The sequence below is a fragment of the Oncorhynchus kisutch genome, linkage group LG11 (assembly GCF_002021735.2).
Source record: "Oncorhynchus kisutch isolate 150728-3 linkage group LG11, Okis_V2, whole genome shotgun sequence".
NCBI classification, from domain to species: Eukaryota; Metazoa; Chordata; class Actinopteri; order Salmoniformes; family Salmonidae; genus Oncorhynchus; species Oncorhynchus kisutch.
The window spans coordinates 47,897,871-47,921,152 of record NC_034184.2 but is presented as its reverse complement, the minus strand read 5'-3'; the positions used below and the strand labels follow the sequence as shown (position 1 = coordinate 47,921,152).

The 23,282-nt window shown below is 39.2% G+C and overlaps 1 protein-coding gene across 3 annotated transcripts; it reads left to right on the top strand.

The window, feature by feature from the left end:
• Positions 1–5,514: 5,514 nt before the first annotated feature.
• Positions 5,515–22,914, top strand: LOC109899578 (CDK2-associated and cullin domain-containing protein 1). 3 transcript variants are annotated; one of them, XR_004211650.1, is made up of 10 exons: positions 5,515–5,977; positions 14,287–14,413; positions 16,255–16,357; positions 16,524–16,619; positions 20,241–20,343; positions 20,461–20,550; positions 20,807–20,945; positions 21,142–21,185; positions 21,318–21,400; positions 21,597–22,914. XR_004211650.1 is itself a non-coding variant. In XM_020494929.2 (9 exons), exons 1-8 carry the CDS (start codon positions 5,656–5,658, stop codon positions 21,182–21,184), a joined length of 1,023 nt encoding a protein of 340 aa, XP_020350518.1. In that variant the 5' UTR covers positions 5,515–5,655; the 3' UTR covers position 21,185; positions 21,318–22,914. The 3 variants fall into 3 exon arrangements, 1 of the variants encoding a protein (XP_020350518.1); XR_004211651.1 differs by adding an exon at positions 19,999–20,034 and having other exon boundaries at positions 5,516–5,977; positions 21,318–22,914; XM_020494929.2 differs by having other exon boundaries at positions 21,318–22,914.
• The last annotated feature ends 368 nt before the right edge of the window (positions 22,915–23,282 follow it).

The following is a 23,282-nucleotide window of genomic DNA, read 5'->3' as shown; positions in this document are numbered from 1 at the left end:
GTTGTTTTTTCCGACTAAAGCCTCCATGTCCTTGTGTCAATCTCAGCACACCACGCGGTTTACCACACTCCATTAAAACCGACATGGCATGTGCTGATGCAGCACGAAGTTAACTTAATGTTTATTTAGTCTTTAATATGTAAGCTTGAAATGTGGGAGCATCATTATTTAATTAAGGTCCCTTAGTAAATCTTCATGTTAAATAATGTTCGCCTACGTATGTTCTTGACTTTACAAATCATTCAAGTTTGGAGAAATTGTACCTTTGGGGGGCGCTATTGAGCACCCCATGGCTAGCAAGAGTATAGGGTTGAACAAATATGTCTGATTCATCCAAGATCTATTTTGTGCCAATCCACAAATCTGAGCTTTAAAAAAAACTAAATATAATTTATTTGGATTCAATGACCAGACATGGCTTGTTAAAATATATGGTTTCCTAGGGGTGTATAGAGTTTCATGGCAGAACACATTGTATTGGTCACATACACATATATAGCAGATGTTATTGCGGGTGTAGCAACTTGCTTGTGTTCCTAGTTCCAACAGTGCAGTAGTACCTAACAATTTCACAACAATACACACATCTAAAAATAAAAGAATGGAATTAAGAAATCTATAAATATTAGGACGAGCAATGTCAGAGTGGCATTGAGTAAAATACAGTAGATTAGATTTTCAGTCTCCCAGTCCCAGATTTGATGCACCTGTACTGACCTCGCCTTCTGGATGATGACGGGCGAACAGGCCGTGGCTCGGGTGATGTAGTTGTCCTGGAGAGCAGGTAGTGTGACCCCGGTGATGCGTTGGACAGAAGAACCCTGCGGTTTTGGGGGCGGTGCAGTTGACGTACCAGGCGATGATACAGCCAGACAGGATGCTCTCAATTGTGCATCTGTAAACGTTTGTGAGGATCTTAGGGGCCAAGCCAAATTTATTCATCCTCCTGAGGTTGAAGAGGCGCTGTTGCGCCTTCTTCACCACACTGCCAGTGTGGGTGGATCTTTTCAGATTGTCAGTGATGTGTATGCAGAGGAACTTGAAGCGTTTCACCTTCTCCACTGCAGTCCCGTCGATGTGGACAGGGGCATGCTCCCACTCCTGTGTCCTGAAGTCCATGATCAGCTCCTTTGTTTTGTTGACTTGAGGGAGAGGTTATTTTCCTGGTACCACTCCGCCAGCGCCCTCACCTCCTCCCTGGAGGCTGTCTCATCATTGTTGGTAATCAGGCCTACTACTGTAAGCCTGTCAGGAAGTCCAGGACCCAGTTGCAGAGGAAGGGGTTCAGACCAAGTGCCCCGAACTTAATGATGAGCTTGGAGTGACTATAGTGTTGAAAGCTGAACTATAGTCAATGAACAGCATTCTTACATAGGTATTCCTCTTGTCCAGATGGGATAGGGCAGTGTGCAGTGTGATGACGATTGCATCGTTTGTGCCTCTATTGGGGTGGCAAGCAAATTGAAGTGGGTCTAGGGTGTTTGGTAAGGGAGAGGTGATGTGCTCCTTAACGGCAGGATAGCCTAGTGGTTAGAGCATTGGACTAGTAACCGGAAGGTTGCAAGTTCAAACCCCCGAGCTATGGGTTTGTGCCATAGGCTGAAAATAAGAATTTTGTGCCTAGGCTGAAAATAAGAATTTGTTCTTAACTGACTTGCCTAGTTAAAGAAAGGTAAAATATATATATTTTTAAACTAGCCTCTCAAAGCACATGATGACAGAAGAGAGTGCTATGGGGAGATAGTCATTTAGTTCAGTTACCTTTGCTTTCTTGGGTACAGAACCAATCGTGGACATCTTGAAGCAATTGGGGACAGCAGACTGGGATGAGTAGAGATTGATTATGTCCGTAAACACTCCAGGCGGCTAGTCTGCACATGCTCTGAAAATGCAGCTAGGGATGCTGTCTGGGCCGGCAGCCTTAAGAGGGTTAACATGCTTAAACGTCTTACGTTGGCCACGGAGAACGAGAGCCCACGGTTCTTGGGAGCGGGCCGTGTAAGTGGAACTGTATTATCCTCAAAGCTGAGGAAGAAGGTGTTTAGCTTGTCCGGGAATAAGACATTGGTGTCCGCAACGTGATTGGTTTTCTCTTTGTGATCTGTGATTGTCTGTTGACCCTGCCACATACGTCTCGTGTCTGAGCCGTTGAATTGCGATTCCACTTTGTCTCTGTTATGCCTGTTTGATTGCCTTACGGTGGGAATATCTACACTGTTTGTATTCGATCATATTCCCAGTCAACTTCCAATGGTGAAATGCCATGGTTCGCCCTTTCAGTTTTGTGCGAATGCTGCCATCTATTCACGGTTTTAATAGTCACAGTGGGAACAACATCCCCTATACACTTTCTGATGAACTCAGTCACTGTGTCTGTGTTTAAATCAATGTTATTCTCAGAGGCTACGTGGAACATATCCCAGTCCACGTGATCAAAACAATCTTGAAGCATGGATTCCGATTGGTCAGACCAGCGTTGAATAGACCTTAGCACGGGTACTTCCTGTTTGAGTTTCTGCCTATAGGAAGGGAGGAGAAAAATGGAGTTATGATCTGATTTTCTGAAGGGAGGGCGAGTGAGGGCCTTGTAGGCATCCTGGAAGGGGGAATAGCGGTGGTTGAGTGTTTGTTTGTATGTAAATGCTTGTAAATTGTGACGTATGTACAGCAGTCCCTAACGCTTATACAAACAGTGTTGTATCAATATTGGAGCCTTGGGAACCTCGAAAATATACTATTTAAACATTCTACACCCTTTATATGTCCATTCCACTCCTGTACCCATTATGGCCATAATGGCCATAACCGCCCCTCTATTGCCATGGTCTTCGGCACAGCATATTCCTGACAAGAAAGACAATTAGGCAATGAATTCTCACCACCTATCCAAATAGAGCAGATGTGCCATGATTTGGCTTTCACCTTCAGAAAATACATCCCTCTGTTACAGTGGTGACATTAGCATGTAAATCTTGGTGGTGAAAACTGAAACATATTTTTTTTAGATGCATGCCAGCAAAGCCACTATAAAACACAACACTAAACAATACATTCATTGCACTATAATGGTGACAAATGTAACAGTATAACTTTAGACCGTCCCCTCGCCCATACCCGGGCGCGAACCAGGGACCCTCTGCACACATCAACAACAGTCACCCACGAAGCATCGTTACCCATCGCTCCACAAAAGCCACGGCCCTTGCAGAGCAAGGGGAACTACTACTTCAAGGTCCCAGAGCAAGTGACGTCACCGATTGAAACGCTATTTAGCGCGCGCCGCTAACTAAGCTAGCCGTTTCACATCCGTTACACAAACAGTGCCCGCAAACTGTTCGGGCCTACATAAAGCTATCCCAACAGCAGAGTCCCAACACCTTACCACTGCTACACCTGGCTCAGTGGAGACTTGTCTGGAAGCAAAACATACAAATAAATAAATATAAACCAATCATATGGTGATATGTAGTACCACTAACTTTGAATGGTGATTTGGAACCAAACTTTGTAGGCCTACAGTGTGATAGGAGCAGTGGTGACCCGTCATTCAGGGAAGGTGAGCCCCACTTGCATGTTATTTTGGCATTATTACGTGTCACATATTAGTTTGCAAACAATGTAAAATAAAGAATACAAATCATTGAGTTAATAAAGCCACATACAAACTTGGTCTCTTTTTTGATTTCTTGAGTAAGGCAGCTCCAAAATGCAGATGTTTCACCCTAGCTCAGTGCTTTCTGTGGTTCACAATATCCCTCGGCACCAGCCACGGAGACGGTAGCTTCCCATCTAGCTTCTGCAAACCGACCTGCTGCTTAGCCTCTCTGCACTGTCACTTTGACTTGTGAGCCCTCACTTGGGTCCCTTCCCCGTCTCACTCACCCGTCTCACTCACTATCACTGTAAGAAAACTCATCCCACCACTGCCACCAAATGTCACAGACAGGCCGTTGCCTGGACTGTATTGAATGAAACTCAGGACCACGTGGTATCATGCAAAAAGTAAAGGGAGATTTAAGCTTCTTACGTGGCCCTCAGGCTGAAAATAATAAACAAACTATGGTACTGATGGCAATACAGAAGTGCTCCTCACGGAGACAACCTCACACATATTTTCCCAGGCCCAGAACCCAGGAGACTTCAAGGCCCACCCCATAGCACCCAAATAAATACACTTCCCCTCTGGCACAGGTGCAACTCAGGCACAAAAAGAGAACTAAATGATAATACAATAAAATTACATCACATACTGTCATTCACACAACTACTTAAGAATAACGATCATGTAAGTTGATGAAATATGGATTATGATACTGGCCAGTATATCAAAGGATAAATACAAACACATCAATACTTCCACTCTCTCATACTTAGCTCTCCAATCTAGGCAGTGATGCCAGGCACCCATTGATGGCCTCTCTTCACAGATATTGGAGTAAACCTATTTTGGGTAACTTTGACTAAGGGCAAATATATATATATATATTTTTAATTGAACCTTTATTTAACTAGACAACTCAGTTAAGAACAAATTCTTATTTACAATGACGGCCTACCCCGACCAAACCCTAATGACGCTGGACCAATTGTGCGCTGCCTTATGGGACTCCCAATCACGGTCGGTTGTGATACAGCCAAGAGACCAGGGTCTGTAGTGACACCTCTAGCACTGAGATGCAGTACCTTAGACCGCTGCGTCACTTTGGAGCCCAACATCATGGCCAGCTGTTTGAATAAGACATCTGATTAACACTTTGCATTTATAACGGTTGGTTTAACCTTATCTAATAAATAACCAAGTAATTGATGGATCAATAAATAAAATAAAAGCATGTTTCTCATCCACCCAAAGACAGTACAGTTTCTAAACTCTGTGACAAGGCCCTTGCAAGCCAGTCGGCATAGGAGTTGTGCATTCATACACATTATTGTTTGTTTCTTTTTTTCTCTTTTCTTTTTTTTCTTCTATTTTCTTTCTTTTTTATTTAGAAAAACCAGTATACATACAATAAGTATACAGATAGACAATGATAACATATGCTAGGGGGTGCAACAAATTATATATTATACAAAGACCTTTAAAAGAAACACACATATTGATTGTTTTCACAGCTTTCTTATTAGAAGAATGGTGGATGGTCTTAATGGTCTCGAATTCCTTATAGAAAACACGTAAGAGTGTTTTTTTCTTAGTGAATTTACATTTATGAATATGAAAGTTTCCATTAGTACAGTTAGATTTATGAGGTAAAATATTTGTTCTTTATCCTTATTATGGTTAAGGAATCCGAGCAGCACATTCTCCCATAAAAAAACAAAAGTCATCAAGAATATTAACAATTATAAAACTGTGTCATTTGGTCTTTTCCAAGGAACCGGAAACCGGCATACGCGTCACCACACTCGCTCATCTGATTGGTTTATGTAGGTGAGCCTTCTGACTTTGTGGCTGTGGTAACTAGTGACGATCGCCAGTTAAGGCTCTGCCTAAAAGCAAATGCTGCAAAGTGTCGTAAAACATTTAATTTACTTCCCCATACAGCAGCTAGCATATACAAGGTGCAAAAGCGATGGTGCTCTAAAAACATAATTGTTCTTCATAACCAAACTTCAAATTCATGAAGATTTTCATTAGACAACTTGAAAGGCTAAAGCATGGAGGACATGGAAGAAGAAAGTTCTGGTCTAAATGACGACCACAACCATAACTACTGTGAAAACCGTACCAGTGGACAAGTTCACTATCTCAGGACCGAACTGTCAAATGAACCCCAGACACTACCAATTTTTCCGGTTCTGGGCACGCGAGATGTAGCGGCGCAGGAGAACCACGCAAAGATTTGTTCCAGTTCCAGCAGTGGTTCAAAGTTCGTGGATTCAGACTCTAACAGCGTGAACAGTGACACCAGCGAGACTGACAGTGCATCGCCAGCTTCCATCGCAGGGAAACTGACCCTGAACTGCGCCTCAAAGTTTCGTAAGTTGGACGCATCGTGTTTAATGTTTATCATGTTTTTGACTTACTGATATGGGATGGGAATGTAGTTGGTCATGCAAATATTCCATGGCATTGCCTTTGGCCTAAACGTCAGTGGAGTAAGTTGGCTACTTACTATATGACCTTTTAGCTGAGGAACGCTCAACTACGTTCTCTTATATCGAGGCGAAGTTTTGATATTAGGTGAAGAGATTTGTTAGCAACAACACTAGGTATGTTTCCATTAACTTATGGAGTGATTATTATTTATTTATTTGGCGACATTTTGAAAACAGATGCGCCAATTGCTTGCCACGGTGCGTTTCTATTGAACTACATTGTCGATAAAAACAGCTAGACGTAATGACGTCACACCAACAACAAAACCCCCCCCGAAAAAATCAGGTATCAAATAAAAATGTAGTGTTTGAAGTGTTTCCATTATCCGTTTAGGTAAATTGTGCAATAATAAATTGGCGATCGCCTGTATGTCCTATCTGTTTCACGTCTCGGGTATCCAGCGAAAGCGAGCATGGATAGAATGCATTAATTGACTAATATTTCCCATGTTCTAAATTCTCATACGCTAACATATCGGCACGGTTCGTGCCATGGTGAAACTTGCACTCCTGTAGATTTGAAATATTTGGATGTTGAAACTTGCCAACCAACCATAAAAGCAATTTAGGCGTCAGGATAATCGTTGTACAACAGACACATTATTTGTATAGTTGAAAAAGTAGATTTTGCATGTAGTAGGCATTTAGAATTCAACTTGCAATATGTAATGTTTTGGGGATTTGACCAAAATTCTCAGAAATGTGTTATCGATCTGTCATTCTCATTGAAAGCATGTCTAAGAAGCAGTAGATATATTCTATGTTGGATATTAATATGCTTCCCCTTAAGTTTAGTTTTTGTTCTTTTACTTTCAGCTTTGTACACCAGCTGAAAGTACAATATTATTGGTTAATTAAGGGAAAATATTTCAGTGGTTTAGATGGTGCAATGATTATCTACACTGTGCTTGCTTGTTTTGTCACAAACTGAAAATAGGGGAACTTTTAGCAACCAGGAAATGGCGGAGCGATTTCTTCATAGTGAATCTTTTTAATTTTTTACATTTTTTATTAACAACAAATCAATACAGAGAGTACATGAGGGAACACAAGTATATATAGATTATAAACAATGGACAATTGAGCTAGAGGGTACAATATCACAAGGACCTTAAGGGACATACATAGAATTATAAGTGTAACAGCTTTTTTGTTAGGAGTGTATTTAATTGTCTTTTAAAATACAGTTACATTTCTTTTTGTAGGGTAAGAAAATGTTTTTTTGTTTGTAAATTGACATTTGTGAATATGAAATTTGGCCAAAAGAATAATGACATTAAGTACATAATGTTTCAGCTTATTCCTATCGTAGGTAAAGAATCCAAGCAGTACATCTCTCCACAATAGTGTAAGACCTTCATAAAAGTGTTCATTTATTAATCTACAGATGTCTTGCCACGGTTTTCTTACAAGAATACAATGCCAAAAAATATGCAACACTGTTTCTGGGTGGTCATTACAAAAGAAGCCATTTGAGTTGTTTTCCCTTAAACTTCTTCATATAATGGTTGGCAGGATAACATTTATGAATAATTTTAAAGGAAACTTCCTTAATTTTGTTAACAAATAGGTATGTGTGTGGCAACATTGAAACTTTTTTCCAACAGATGTCAATAAATCCATTCCAATAAGGCATGACATAAGGTATAGATACAACATCCTGCTGAACCAAGGTTCGTATCGCTCTGTTGTTGAATGGACCAAAAGAGAAACAAATCTTTCCTACTGATGAGTCAGCAGAGTCAATAGAAGGTAGGCTCTGAGAGTCAGGTCTTGACACGTTTCTGAATAATAGAGCAACACCTGAGGGAATGGCATCTAAAACAATTGCAAAATCTTTAGGTGTTACAGGGACCTTGTAAAGTGATAAGAATTCCTTAAAACTGAGTAAAAGACCCTCTGCATTTACCAGTTGGCTCACCAATAGGATATTATTTCGGGAACCAATATTCTTAAAATAAAGAAGTATTTGTATACAATATATCCTGATTATTCCATATATAATATCTGTGTGGAGAAATAATTGTGTTTATAAATTAATGACCATGACAAGAAAACCTGCCGATGAAAAGTAGAAATTTCCACTGGAACTCTGCCAATATTATAATTGCAAAACAACAAAACAAGTTCAGGCCACCAAAAGTAGAGAAGATATGATGAGGAATAAAATTCCAGATAGAAGTGGGTCTTCTTAGAAATGGTTTTATCCAATTGACCTTAAAAGTATTATTTAAGGTAGTAAAGTCCAGAAACTTCAGCCCACCATTCTCATAAGTGTTCATTACAACAGTTTTCCTAATGTAATGGGTACGGTTTCTCCACAGAAGGTTGAAAAGCATCTGGTCTATCTCCTTGCTTATTTTACTGTCAAGATATAAAGATACCTTCAGCCTTGGTTATTAGGACTCTACCTTTTATAGATAAGTTTATTTTTTAGAATAAGATAGATAGCTTAATTTTATAGATAGCTTATTTTTTTAAATAAGAGGGTTAAAATTTAGTAAGCCTCTAGACTTCTGATCCTTTGTAATGGTTATTCCTAAATATGTAAGTTCTTCTTTTACTGGAATACCATAATATGAAGGTGTCACATAATCTTTGACAGCCATGAGTTCACATTTATTAATGTTAAGATATAGACCAGACGCTTTGGAAAAGGATTGTATCACATTGATCGATTAGCGTCTTACTTTTTTGGGGGTTAGCGTCTTTCAGAAAAAGTGTAGTATTGTCAGCCAGCTGGCTTATAATAATTTATTTACCAGCTATGGAAATACCTTCTACAGGACTGTTATTTAAAGAATTTGTAAGAATAAAAATGATTAATAAAAATAGGTACGGAGAGAGAGGACAACCTTGCCTAATTCCTCTCTTTAACTCAAATCTAGGCGAGGTGCCATATTTCAATTTGATAGAGCTGTTAATATTTGCATAAAGAGTCTAAATAGTGTTACAGAAAAGAAATCCCCAAAGCCAAGTCTCTCAAGGGAGTGGAAGAGGAACTGATGCTCTACTGTGTCAAATGCTTTATATAAAAATCTAAAAATAATGAAGCTATCCTCGGTTATTAGGTCTGAGTAGTCAAGTATGTCTAATACTAGTCTGACATTGTTAGAAATAGGTCTGTTCCTAATGAAGCCAGACTGTGTTTCATGAATGATTGCATCCAAGACTTCTTTAATTATTTTTGCAAGTAATAAGGCTAATATCTTATAGTCATTATTAAGAAGACAAATTGGACGCCAGTTATCGATGAGCAGCACTTCTTTTTTTAGGTAGGTATCAGTGTTATTAACCCCTGACTCATTGTAGGAGGGAGAACATTGTTTTTAATACTCTCTAAAAACACTTCAAATAGGAAGGGAGCTACTTGTTCAGAAAATAATTAGTAAAATTCTGATGTAATTCCATCAACACCTGGTGATTAATTGTTTAGATGTTTGATAGACTCTATAATCTCTTCAACTTTGATGGGTTCATCACACTGTTTAGATTCTATATCACTGATAGAGTGAACATTATTCAGTGAGTTAAAAAACACATCTGTGGATTCCTGACAGTATGTAGAGCTATACAATTTTCTGTAAAAATTGCTACAGTATTTAGCGATTCATTTTTGGTCATCTGTAATAACACCATCAATGTTTAACTTATGGATAGTGTTATTTTTAGAGTGAAATTTCTCACGTCTAAAGAAATAGGATTAATTATTTTGTCCCTCAATCCATTTTTTCCTAGTTCTAATAAAGGCTCATTCTGCTTTTAATCTATATATATTATCCAGTTTATTTTGTAACTCAATTAGTTCCATCTTCTCCTCCCCCGAGAGGCCGGCTGGGGACCTCTGAGAAAGGGGTTATCTTAATGATCACCTTTTCCTCCTCAGCTCTTCTGGTCTTAGCAAGATTACTACTATATTTTCTAAGGTATTTGGACACCTCAAATTTAAAGAGCTCCCAGTTCTTGCAATAAGATTTTTCTTCACAAGCCCTTTCCCAAAATTGTGAGAGCAGATCTTTAACCTCAAATTGAACCATATCATTATTTAATGATGAGCTATTTAGCTTCCAGTAGGATGCTCTACCAAGGTTAGTAATCAGGGGTAAATATTTTATCAATGTAAATGGCCCTATGGTCTGTGAGGGGAGTAGTACAAATATTTGTAGTAACACACTCACTATCAATACATTTGGATATAAGCCAAAAATATATTCTGGATTTTCTGGAACCTGTTTTGTTACTCCAAGTGAATTATCTGTCGGCCGGAAACCTCTCTCTCCATATATCAGTAAGATCAAACTTTTCCATAAAAAGTATTAAACCCATATTCTGATTGGTTGGCCTACCTGGGGACCATCTATCAGTTGAATTATCTATAGTAATGTTAAAGTCCCCTCCTATCAATAATAACGAATTGGGAAATGTAGATACCCAATGAAGTATATCTATAGATTCAAGCAATTCATCATTCTCATGTTTGGTGTTGTACCCGTAGAAGTGTACAGTAATGAGCGTAATGTCATTGTAACAGATCACAAGACAAAGTGACCAAAGGGGTCACATTCCGAGTGTATAATATTACCACCAAAGGTAATTTTCATTGTAGTAACACCAGTGGAATGTTCAGATCCATGGGAAAGCCAAATATTGTTGCCCCACTGCGACCTCCAGAAGTTGGCATCAGCCGAAATTGAGTGAGAATCTTGAAAAAAGCAAAAATGTGTTCGAAATTGTTTCGCAAATAAAAATAAGGCCTTGCGCTTCACCTTGTTTCGTAACCCCTAGCATTAAGAGAAACTATAGACCAAGACAAAACAACAAATATTATATAAAAGTATAAACTGTAGTAGGATGAGTCAAAGACATAGGAGCAGTAAACGATAAGGAACCGAGATCTGCACCATTTAAGTCAACTTAAAGTGAAAATAGCTTAAACCATAAACTTTGAGCTAGATGTTGTCCGGCTTTGAAATTCAACTCAACTGAAAATTATGTTCAAGACCAAACCAAGGGTTCTTGTAGTAAGAGATACTAAAAACCCTCTTTAGTGTAATCAGGAACTATTCTGAGAAATAAAATACAAAATAATAATTTAAATAAAAGGGTGCATATAAAAACGGATCATAAAACATTTGAATAAAAAATGTTTTACATATACATGTTCCTAAGACCTTTTTCACTTGGAATTAAGTATTAATAACTCAATAGAACAATAACCGTGTAAAGTCAGAGTAGACCTGTATGCCCTTTAAAACAGTATCTTAGTTAAAAAATAAATACAGCTTTCAGTCTTCTTTGTAAAGTTTGTAAACAAAATAGGTCTTGTGGTCATACAAGAACAAACTAATAAATTGAAGTACCTGAGTATTCCGAAAAATAGTCACCTGATGCTTGTTAGGTAAGCAATATAAAGAAAATGAGAATACCATGGCTGAAACCATCAATCTGTACCATCTGGTGAGATTTTAGAGAGGAATATGGATTTCTGAACCATTGAGGAAGCCTCGTTATCTGACGAAGTGAGCAGCCTTTCCCTCACTTTGTGCTATGTTGATCGTTGGCCACAACCTGTTCCTTCTTTCTATGTCCTCCGGGCTGAGATGCTCGGTGAAACGCATACCATGGCTCTGAAGGAAGGAGTTCTTCCTAGATGCTTTCCAGACAGCATCCCTGTATAATCTGTCTGTGAAGAGGATGATGATACCCCTTGGTCTTGAATCATTTTGCTGTTGCTTCTTGCTGAGGCGATGCACGACGTCGATGGTATCACCAACTTTGTTATTCTCTGCAGGCATAACTTCTTGGCAGAGGCGGATAGCCTCTCCATGCACATCTTCGTTCTCCACCTCTTGCAAGCCGTAGAGTCTCAGGTTCCATCTTCTTGTGTATTGTTCCAGATCATTGAGACGTCTATGGTAGACATTGTAATTATTTTCCACCTTTTCCACACTTTTTTCAACTTTTGCCACTTTCATTTTCACATCCTTGATTTCACCACATGCGAACTCAAGTCTTTTTCAAGCCTTCGATAACCATGCTGTTCTCGCCTAACATTTTTCTCAATGGCGTCAGACCTGGAGTTGATGAGTAAGGAGAGGGTAGCCACGATGTCAGAGTGCATGTTGGGTTTTTTGGAGGGTGGAGGTTTGCACGGAGTAACCGGTAAAGAGGGGAATTCGTAATCTTCAACAGCATTCGAAAGCATGATATTATCCATAGGCCAAGCGTAGTTATGGCAGTTGTCTATAAGCACGTTTCTCTCTTGTTGATTAGCAATAGAACGGCTAACTTCTTCCTTTCTTTTTTTGTCACAACTTTGCTTGGACATGCCGAAATAAATGATCAAATAATTTTTGCAGTCACAGGAAAGGTCTTATATCTTGAACAAATAAAAACAGTAATAGTAATGACTGTAAACTTGTTTTTTTTCACAATCTTTCTGAAGTTTGGTATGGAGCTCGGTAAAAAAGCGTCTGTTCAAGCCTCCATCTTGGCACCTCTTCATAGTGCATCTTTAAATGTGGAGTAGAGCTTATAGTTACGTCATGTGCCCCGTGTACCTTGAAAAGTATTCGGCAATCATCATTTATTAGAAAAACAGTTTCCATCATTTTTCACAATAAAGTAAGTTAGACAAAAGAAAAAACACCCCTGTCCCATGGATAAAATGTTGTTTGTCTGTAGAAAATGGCTCCTATATCTGCCGTTTCAATTACCCATGTTGCAAAAAAAAAAATTGCCACATTGCTTTTGTCGAATAAACCTGGGGCAATAGAAACCTTCAGTCAGTACTTGTAAATTCTGATAATGCCTTACCTATGATTGACCTGAAGAACTGTGGTCTGTACTGGGAGCTGAAATTCATACTTTAATAAAGTTTTGTTGAATACAACCACTGACTTTTTCCTAATTTGTGTTGCTCGTACTACGTACGATGAGATTCAATTGGCACTAGCTGAGGAACCGCTCAGTGGACAATGGACATGATCGGACAACTCAGAGCTTCTGCTCTTTTCTGTCCATAAGAAACAATTGGATTGGTGGAAGGGGCAGGCCAGGAGCAAGGAAGGAGGGTGTAGTCAAGCAAGGCATCCCCCGAGGCTAGATGCCCTAAGGTTTTTATCAGAACGGGCAAAGATTAGTTTCGCCTTTTTCTTTTCCCGACATGAGTTTGTGGTATTTACTTAAAAAAATAGGAACCTTTAACTCCGTTCTCTTATATAGAGGCTTAGTTGAGTTTCAATAACTGGTCGTAGGATTTGCTAGCAACAACATTGAGTCACCATCAGTAAATTCTTACCTTTACCTATATTTGACCTGTACAACTGTGGTCCTTCCTCATGGTGCAGAAATCCCAAGTTTTAATATAAACTTTTAGCGAATACAACCACCAACTTTTTCCTTGTTGAGATTCAATTGGGTCCGTGCTATCCGGGATCCTTGATGTCCCTACCCCATTGAAGTTTAAATGTTTAAGTGGTTACGGTAAGGGTTATGGTTAATGTTAAGGTACGGGTTAGGTTTAGGGTAGAGACGTCCCAAGGATACCGGATTGCACGGACCCAATTGAATCTCGGCTTACGTAGTACGAGCAACGAGGAAACATTCGGTGGTTGTATTCGATAAAAGTTTTATTCGAAGTTTGAATTTCACCACACTGTGGATGCACTGCAGTTGTACAGGACAACGATAGATAGCGAAGTGTGTTTAGAATTGACATTTTTACAAGAATCAACTGATGACTCAAAGTTGTTGCTAGCAAAATCCTGTGACCAGTAATTAAAACTAATCTCCGCCTAAATATAAGACAAAGGAGTTAAGGGTTCCTCAGCTAAATTGGCACATGCGCTGAGCAACACAAATGAGGAAATATTTGGTGGTTGTATTAAATATGTTTTTATTAGAAGTATGAATTTCAGCACCCTGCTGAAGCGTTTTCAGATTTGACATTTTTAGAGGAATTGGCTGAATTTGACTAAATGTTGTTGCTATCAAATCCCACAACCAGTTATTAAAGCTCAACTCCGCCTCGATATATGGAGAACAGAGTTGAGCATTCCTTAGCTAATGACCCTTGTACTGTTCAGTCGGACAGTCCTTGTTTGGAATTCATTTTATTGTCATGTCAGGGCAGAGCTAGGGCTCGTGTTGTTATGAAAATAACCTAATCTTTATCATTTTGTGGTTCAGTAATGAATGCAATGACCGAAGAGGACTATAGAACCACATACTGGCCGAACCTGGAGAAAGCCATTGACCACCTGCTGATACAAAACCCCATGGACCACATCTCCATTTCATATGAGCAGATATACAGGTGAGACACAAACTGTCTGACTGTATTGATATCTTATGTAGCTTTGAAAGAAATTAAGACATGGAACTGCTGTACTACTTATGTGTGAGAATTCTGAGGGGAGATATTGCCATTTGTGACTCGTTTCAGGAAACTAAGCATATGTCGCGCATCACTACTTCACAGGAAAGCCATTTGAACGTAAATGTAGTTTAAAAAAAAAATCTAAATATATTTTTGGCCAGAAATGCCTTGTAGAACTTGTGACCTTTCATGTGCCTTAATAACAAACATGGATACCATCTGTAAATACAAATACAATTGTTAAATTACAGGCCTAGTTAGATTAGCCACAGAAAAAGTCGGAAACCTTCCCACTAGCCATGACTGGCTGAGATAATGAGTGGGCTGGACATGCCGAGAGATGAGTTTTGGACTGTTCTGCCATGTAGCATGCTTCTGTCAATAACATGAGCTGGTCAGTATATGTAGGTAATTCTTTCTAACGCAGCTTTAAAATAAAATAAAATATCACGTAGAAGAACTGCATAAGTGTTGCTTTCTACTTTCTGGAGGACCATGTTTTGGAATTGGAGTGATAGCTAAGGAGATGGATAAAATTCTGGCATTTGATTTCAAATATGCAGATGTATAAAATGGGAGAAGCGTCCATCCACGTATGCCGGTAAAATAGTCTTGCTAGCTACATTTTCAGATATGACACATTTCTAATTTTGTCAAAGTCTTTTAATTTCAAGTTAGTGTACTGTTAGCTAGCTAACTAATGTTAGCTGGCTGGCTCACTACCTAACATTGTGTATGTTCTGTGTAGTTATTGTTATTATTTGTATTGCAGAGCCATTTACATTGCTAGTTATAGCCTAATGTTAGCTAGCTAACATTGAACCTGGTTGGTTAGCTACATGCAGATTCATACAGGGTAGTGACATTAGGAGGTGGGATTATGGTTCATTGTTTAGCTAGCAAGCTAAATGTCTAAACAAAAGACTCCAATGTGCAAGTAACCATTTCAATAGAATGTTAATGATGTCACTGAGTCAACTGTCGATAGACACAGCTGGTAAATTCGCTCTGGCTATCTACTCTGATTTCAGAGCACTCTCGTCTGAGTATGCCAGAGCGCAGAATAACTGACAGATTTACGTACACTCAACACCCCTTGAATATGTCTGGTGTCAGTAAACATTGGCAAAAAAAAGCCTGATTTTAAATTGTTAGCAGTACAGTTGCAGTTATCAATGCTCTGGATAACATAAAAACAGGCTAACCAGCTCTGCTAGGGTGAGTAAAATGGTCAGAGTAGCTGTTCTCTCATTTGGGTTTGGAAGTAGCTAGCCAACGTTAGCCAATTATGTTTGGTGCTTGAATGCTGCTGTTAGGTCAGAACGCTCAGATCAACCCTACTCCTCGGCCAGAACATCCAGTGTGCTCTCTGAACATTCTGCATTTACGAACTGACAATCTGACAACGCTCTGCGTTTACGAGTGTCTTGAAATATTTGTTTGTTTAGCACATGGCCTCATATGTGAATCCTTAAAGAGATGGGTGGAGCTAAGGCTATAGAGGGTGTAAACGATGCTGAATGGGTGTAGACAAAAAAGAGCTCTCCAGTAGGTGTACCAAAACATTCAAGACAATTTTCTCAAAGGTTTATCAACTTTGAAAGCAGAATGACTTTCCCATTGTTCCTCAACTGTATTGTATGATATACCAATTTCTAGCTCTGAGTTGCTACTTTTATCCAATGTAAAAAACAGCATTTCAAATTTTGCTCATAAGATCGAGCCGGCCGGTCACATTTGTTAAAGTTTTAATGGTAATTTTCCTTTCCCTTTTTCAGTTATGTGTACAAGTGTGTTTGTCAACAGCACTCAGAGCTACTGTACAAAGACTTGATGCTGAAGATTACTACCCATCTTCAACAAGTCTCATCTGATTTACAAGTAAGTGAAAACAGAACCTGGTTCTTGTTCAAAGATTTACAATGGAAAACAAAAACGAGTGTTTCTTATTGTACAGATAGTATGCCCCTTTCACTGCATTTTTGTTGTTGTTGTGTAAATACCTGAAAAGTAAATTAACACTGATCATTTATTCTATTTTTTCAAGATTGTTCCACCAGGGAATTTCATTGAGCATTTTAACATTGCTCTGACTCAGTACACAGATGCTCTTCAATGCATAGTTCCTGTATTCATCTACATGGTATGTATCCTGATGAAGTGCTCATCCTTTGAATATTCCTTCCATTAAATATTTTTGGGCCTGTTTCCCAGATACAGATAAAGCCTACTCCGTCAATACGCAGGGCAGACCTTAATCATATACTCCTTTCATACAAGTAGGGTTGCAAAGGGTCAGAATCTTTCCAGGTAAATTTGCTGAATTTTTCTGGACATTTTCCATGAAGTTAAGCCTGGGAATTTAGCTTAAAGTCATCAAAAAAGTTAGCTTATAACAGTGAAACATTTTTGTGGGATACACAAGGCAATTCTAGGTCTTGTGGCATATTTTGGTTAAACTATCCCCAATTCAATTGAATTGCAACCCTCTGCATGCACATTGCATTCTTCCATCACATCACATGGATCTTGATTCTCAAGAACTTGCACACTAATTAAATGCTATTGAGCCCACACTACTACACTGTCTGAGCCAAGGACTGCATGCTTTCTGGTAAGTTTTGATTACAATACTGGGTGGGGTGATTATATTTTATATGATATGATTTCTTTGTTAACTTGTAAATAGTAGCCTACTGCAAAGTGTGTATAAATCATTTCTAACTTACCAATTTCTGCTAGTTAGTTTTGCTACCATGTGGGTTTTAGCTTGCTTCAGCCTGCTAACTGGGGAGTGTTAATTCACCTGTTTCCATATGTTTCATTTTAAAACGGGTATCTTACAAAGGAGTTGTTTAGTCTAACTGCTTAACTATTTACCTGTACATGGAATTTAAATGTATTTTTACTTAATTTTTTCTAATCTTTACAGGAAAAGGCCACGGGCACTATCTGATGTGTAGAGACATTTCACTGCAGCTAATGTAGAAGGAAAGCTATGTACATTTGCGAATACTGTGCCAAATCATATGTGATGAATGCAACAAAGGTGCAGAATCATCTGGCCAAGTGCATAAAGTTCCCTCATGGCTCACAACAAGCAACCTCTGACAAAAGTCCCTCTACTTCTATTCAAGGTGAAAATGATGAATCGGACACCTTATCGATAGCAACAGCTTATGTCCTCCTGGAATCAGAAGTTTTCCTCAATGGAGGAACGTAGTCAGAGAAAGAGAGCTGTGTATGCAACTGGTTCACCTATGATGCTCACAGGCAATGTCTATTGGAAAAGATTTATGAATGTTCTTTGCCCAGCATACACCCCTCCAACCAGACATGCTTTATCTACGCATTTGCTGGATGCAGAGTTCAACAGAGTTCAAGTGAAGGTCAAGCAAATCATAGAGAAAGCAGACTATTGCAATCATCTCTGAAGGGTGGTCGATTGTTTGTGGGCAAGGAATAATTAACTACATCATCTCGTCCCCTCAACCAGTAGAGCACAGACACAAGGGACAACAGACACACCGGCCCCTACATTGCAGATGAGCTGAAGGCAGTCATCAATGACCTTGGACTACAGAAGGTATTTGCACTAGTGACAGACAATGCTGCGAACATGAAGGCTGCTTGGTCTAAAATGGAGGAGTCCTACCCTCACATCACACCCATTGGCTGTGCTGCTCATGCATTGAATCTGCTCCTCCAGGATACCATGGCACTGAAAACAATGGATACACTCTACGAGAGAGCCAAGGAAAGGGTTAGGTATATGAAGGGTCATCAAGTTATAGCAGCAATCTACCTCACCAAGCAAAGTGAGATGAATAAGAGCACCACATTGAAGCTGCCCAGCATCACCCATTGGGGTGGTGTTGTCATCATGTTTGAAAGTCCCCTGGAGGAGAAGGAGTCTCTCCAAGAAATGGCCATATCAGTCTGCCGAGGATCCTCCTGGATTATGTATTTTGGGAGGGAGTGGTAAGTAGCTTGAAACCTATAGCACTAGCCATTGCACGGATTGAGGGAGACAATGCCATCCTGTCTGATGTTCAGACTCTGCTTGCAGATGTAAGAGAAGAAATCCGTACTGCCCTGCCCACTTCACTGTTGCTCCAAGCAGAGGAAACTGCAATTCTGAAATACATTTAAAAATGTGTGAAGAATTCTACCTGAAGCCCATACACGCCGCAGAGTACATGTTGGACCCCAAGTATGCTTGCAAGAACATCCTGTCTGGTGCTGAGATCAACCAGGCCTATGGTGTCCTCACTACTGTGTCTCGCCACCTTGGCCTGGATAAGGGCATGGTTCTTGGCAGTCTGGTGAAGTACAGTACACTTCCAAGCAAGGGCATTGGGATGGAGATGCAATATGGCAGTCATGCCAACATATCTCATCAGCCACCTGGTGGAAGGGACTTTGTGGATCTGAGGCTCTTTCCCCTGTTGCCGAAATCAACCTCCAAATTCTACCAACATCAGCCGCATCAGAGCGCAATTGGTCCCTGTTAGGGAACACACACACCAAAGCATGCAACAGGCTGACCAATAAAAGGGTTGAAACATTGGTGGCCATCTGGGCAAATATGAGGCTTTTTGAACGTGACAGAGTAGATGAGCCCTCAGTCTGATTTTCAAGAGGTGGACATTGAGGAGGTCCAGGGAGAAGACATGGAAGCCTGAGAGGAAGACAACCAATGCTTTAGTTTCTGGACTATCATTTTACAGATGTATGTTTTTATTTTTTTAATTTCACCTTTATTTAACCAGGTAGGCTAGTTGAGAACAAGTTCTCATTTGCAGATAAAGCATAGCAGTGTGAACAGACAACACAGAGTTACACATGGAGTAAACAATTAACAAGTCAATTACACAGTAGAAAAAAAAGAGAGTCTAAATACATTGTGTGCAAAAGGCATGAGGAGGTAGGCGATTAATTACAATTTTGCAAATTAACACTGGAGTGATAAATGATCAGATGGTCATGTACAGGTAGAGATATTGGTGTGCAAAAGAGCAGAAAAGTAAATAAATAAAAACAGTATGGGGATGAGGTAGGTGAAAAAGGGTAGGCTATTTACCAATAGACTATGTACAGCTGCAGCGATCGGTTAGCTGCTCAGATAGCAGATGTTTGAAATTGGTGAGGGAGATAAAAGTCTCCAACTTCAGCGATTTTTGCAATTCGTTCCAGTCACAGGCAGCAGAGAACTGGAACGAAAGGCAGCCAAATGAGGTGTTGGCTTTAGGGATGATCAGTGAGATACACCTGCTGGAGCGCGTGCTACGGGTGGGTGTTGCCATCGTGACCAGTGAACTGAGATAAGGCGGAGCTTTACCTAGCATGGACTTGTAGATGACCTGGAGCCAGTGGGTCTGAGAATGTTTTTGGGAGATGCAGTGGATAATTCAGTATTCTCTTTCTTTTGTTGTTCAGTGAAATCATCCCATGTGAAGAGTCAACTCATTTAATTAAAGTTCAATTCGTAACTAAATTGTTTTTTTTATTTCTATTGGAAGGATTGAATCATTTGCCATTGTCTACTTATGATAAAGGTAAAAGGTTTATGTTTGTCTCTCATATGATATGGTAAATATATCCAATGCAAAAAACATCTACATTTAAACGGCATTCATTTTCATTCCCATATTTTCCCGTTAATTCCCATTTATTTCAGTTAATTCCCACGGAAAGTTTCTACCTCCATTTCCCCAAAATGTGCAACCCTACATATGAGCATTTTTTCTTCTTCATTTCTAAGAATAAGTTCTACATTGAAACGAAGCTAAACCGACACCTGCGAGAAGATCTCATGAAGCTTTTTACTGATCATGTTGCAGAAAAACATGTGAACACGCTGATACGTGAGTACAGTGGACTGGTCAACTGCAGGCCAAACCCAAAATATCTAGCTTATTACTCATCTTGTAAAATTGTGTTGATGCTTAATTATTATTTTATTTTCTTCTGTTTTCCTTTAGCTCTTCTCCTCGAAGCCCATTCCATGCCTTTTCAAGTCAGACCTTCAACAATGGCCAGTGTCGTGAAAGGCCTGTATACTCTTCGGCCAGGTGCCCTTTCCTTTCTGTCTTTTTTAAAAATTCCACAAGGCATGCTGCTACCTAAATAGTTACATCCACTAGTGAAATGTTTAACTAATGTAACTGTCAAACACGAGTGTAGCACTAATCAAAACTGTGAGAAATATAGATTACTCTGATTTGCACTACTTCGACTTGAAGTTGGAGAGGTAAACATTCACTATAAAACACCTGCCCTGTAAGTGTTATGACATCCATTATAATGACTATTGGCTACCTGTTTCAGATTGGGCACATTTAGCCCCAGCTCTCTTCTCTGGATTCATTCCTCAAATCAACCCGCCGACAGTGGAATCCCAGCTCTCTGACTATGCTGCTCATGACCAGAAACTACAAATGGAGCTCTCTCTGAATGGCTTTCCCAGGTTAGTGTTATAAGGCAGAGTTTAGCAAAAATAATAATAATACTTCTCCCAGGGTAGTGTCCTTTAGGAAAACGTTAGTGAGCGTTTCTTATTCGACAAGTTCAGATTGTACATCCCCGTTTTGGACCGTTTTCTTGTGTTTTGTGCCTAATGAACACAACCCTGGTTTTTGACGATGCTTCGTTTTATTTTGCAGAGGTGACCAGTCTCGCAAGAGAGCCAGCGAGGAGTCTGCATAGAGTAAGGATGATTCATACATACATTGCTTGCTTTTGAATAGGAAAAATGTCACTTCATTTGCATATGACTTATAATTGGCCTATTGAAAAATATGTAAAAAAATATGAATACCTGTTTTGTTGTTTTTTGCAGGTGCTCAGACAGTCATCGACCTGGCTCAACCCAAATTCACAAAACACTGAACGATTAAGATTCTCTGATGCCGAGTGCAGTGGGTGAGCATAAGCATGGGCTCGTTTTTGACCCACAAGAGTCGTAGTGGACACTGCTTTCTTTGCCTCTTTTTTGAAAAGCACAGTGAATTCATAATGGTGCATAATGATTCTGTCCGCTTTTGGTGATGAATCCATCTTCTTTATTGTTAAGGTATTATGTAGTTTAATGTATTTGTTCTCATTTTCTCCATTAAAGTGTGCCTTCTGCTCTGCTTTGTTGGGATATTCAAGTTGCCATTAACCAGGTGGATGGGGCATGATTCCTAGTTTGACCACATACTGTGTCAATTATGGGTCATGTTCATTAGGATATGCCGCGGAAAACATGAATTACAATGGAAAACAAAAGGAGTGTTTCTGATTGGACAAATACAGGTGGTTCCTCTGTTTGTCCGTTTTCTTCCACTTTGTGCCTAATGAACATAACTCTAACCTGGACCTCCCTGATCTGTTATTGGTCTGATTGATCTGATTCAGTAACTATGACAGTCTGCTGCTATTCCTCATATGTTGTTGTGTAGAACACTTGATTTTTGTCTGTCTGGTCTGTGTAATTAATATTGACAGTTGTTTGGATAGGAACAAATTGTGTCACTTTGTATCAGTCAGATATGTTAACGTCTGTAATGAAAGACTAGGGTCTGGGAAGTGGGAACATTTCCTCTTGAATTTAAGAAAGTTCTACAGTGGCACATGCCCAATTAGGTATGCATTTCATTCTATTTTTGATGTTTAGGCAACTTTAAGCAATGGTTTATCTGGAACTTACAGGATAAAATATGTCCTGTATAACAATTTCTTTCTCAATGGGAATGAAACGGCAACCAAGCTTGTTAGCATACAAAATAGGAGTATTTTTTATTTAATTGAACTAGGCAAGTCAGTTAACACATTCTTATTTACAATGACGGCCTAACGTTTTGGTTATAACTGAATAGGTTATGTCGGTAATTGTTTAAAGGTCTATTTTCTACAACATTTATATTTTATTGCCTTTGTTTTTGAACCAGATCGTATTTACCAAGCATGCCAAAGATGATTCACAATGTTCTTATTCTCTGTTCTAAAAAAATAAAAATAATAATTGCATTGTGACTCCAGAAATGATGGTGTCAGTCTCCCCATGTTGCTGCTGTATCTGCATTAGCTTACCCATTGTACCAAGTCACTGAGCCAATTGATTAGGATACATTTTTGAAACTGTTGTGAATTTGGTTACAATAATTATGTCAAATGATGTAGGTGGAGTTAATTAAAATCATCCCTGTGTTCTCTCCAGTTTCTGATGATGTAAACCGATCCAGTCTCATTGTGGTAATGATCAATGTATGGTAGTTACTGTCACAGATTTACCTTTGTTACATGTGGTTTATCTTAAAATGGAAGTATTTGATACAGCTCTTTGCACTGTTTTAAGTGTAATGTGATGCTCGTCTTTGAAGATGTTGGAGATGGCACACACTCATTGTCTTATGTACAGTTTTACTTTCAATAAACAAATCTTGAAAAGGATGTATATTATCACCTGTGGAATCACTGGGGGTTGATGGCAGCAGTAGGATCTTGTGGGCAGAGTAGAGTTTCTCTTCGAATGTTAATTAGTACTGTGAATAAAGGCTTTTCACTGACAAGCTTAAACAATGCATTGAAAAGGAGAAAATCAACACCTACAACACAAGACACTCAGGTGCAGGTAATTGTTGCATTCATTAAGTAGTATTTACTGTGTTAGTATCAAAGAAGAGGTCCAGCAGCATGCCTTTATTTCAGTGCTCCCTTGAACAATACTTGATCTTTGTTTTGTTTATTAATGCTGATAAATTTGTGCTTGCATGTCTTAGTTGAATGACGCAGTATGTGTATATAATCATTAGTCAATATA

What these genes read in the sequence shown, in the direction of transcription:
- LOC109899578 (XM_020494929.2), top strand. Translation starts at nt 5,656, where the DNA reads ATGGAGGACATGGAAGAAGAAAGTTCTGGTCTAAATGACGACCACAAC. An exon ending in AAGTCTCATCTGATTTACAA is followed by an intron (nt 16,358 to 16,523) that starts GTAAGTGAAAAC and finishes TATTTTTTCAAG; the next exon opens with ATTGTTCCACCAGGGAATTT. An exon ending in ACATGTGAACACGCTGATAC is followed by an intron (nt 20,344 to 20,460) that starts GTGAGTACAGTG and finishes GTTTTCCTTTAG; the next exon opens with CTCTTCTCCTCGAAGCCCAT.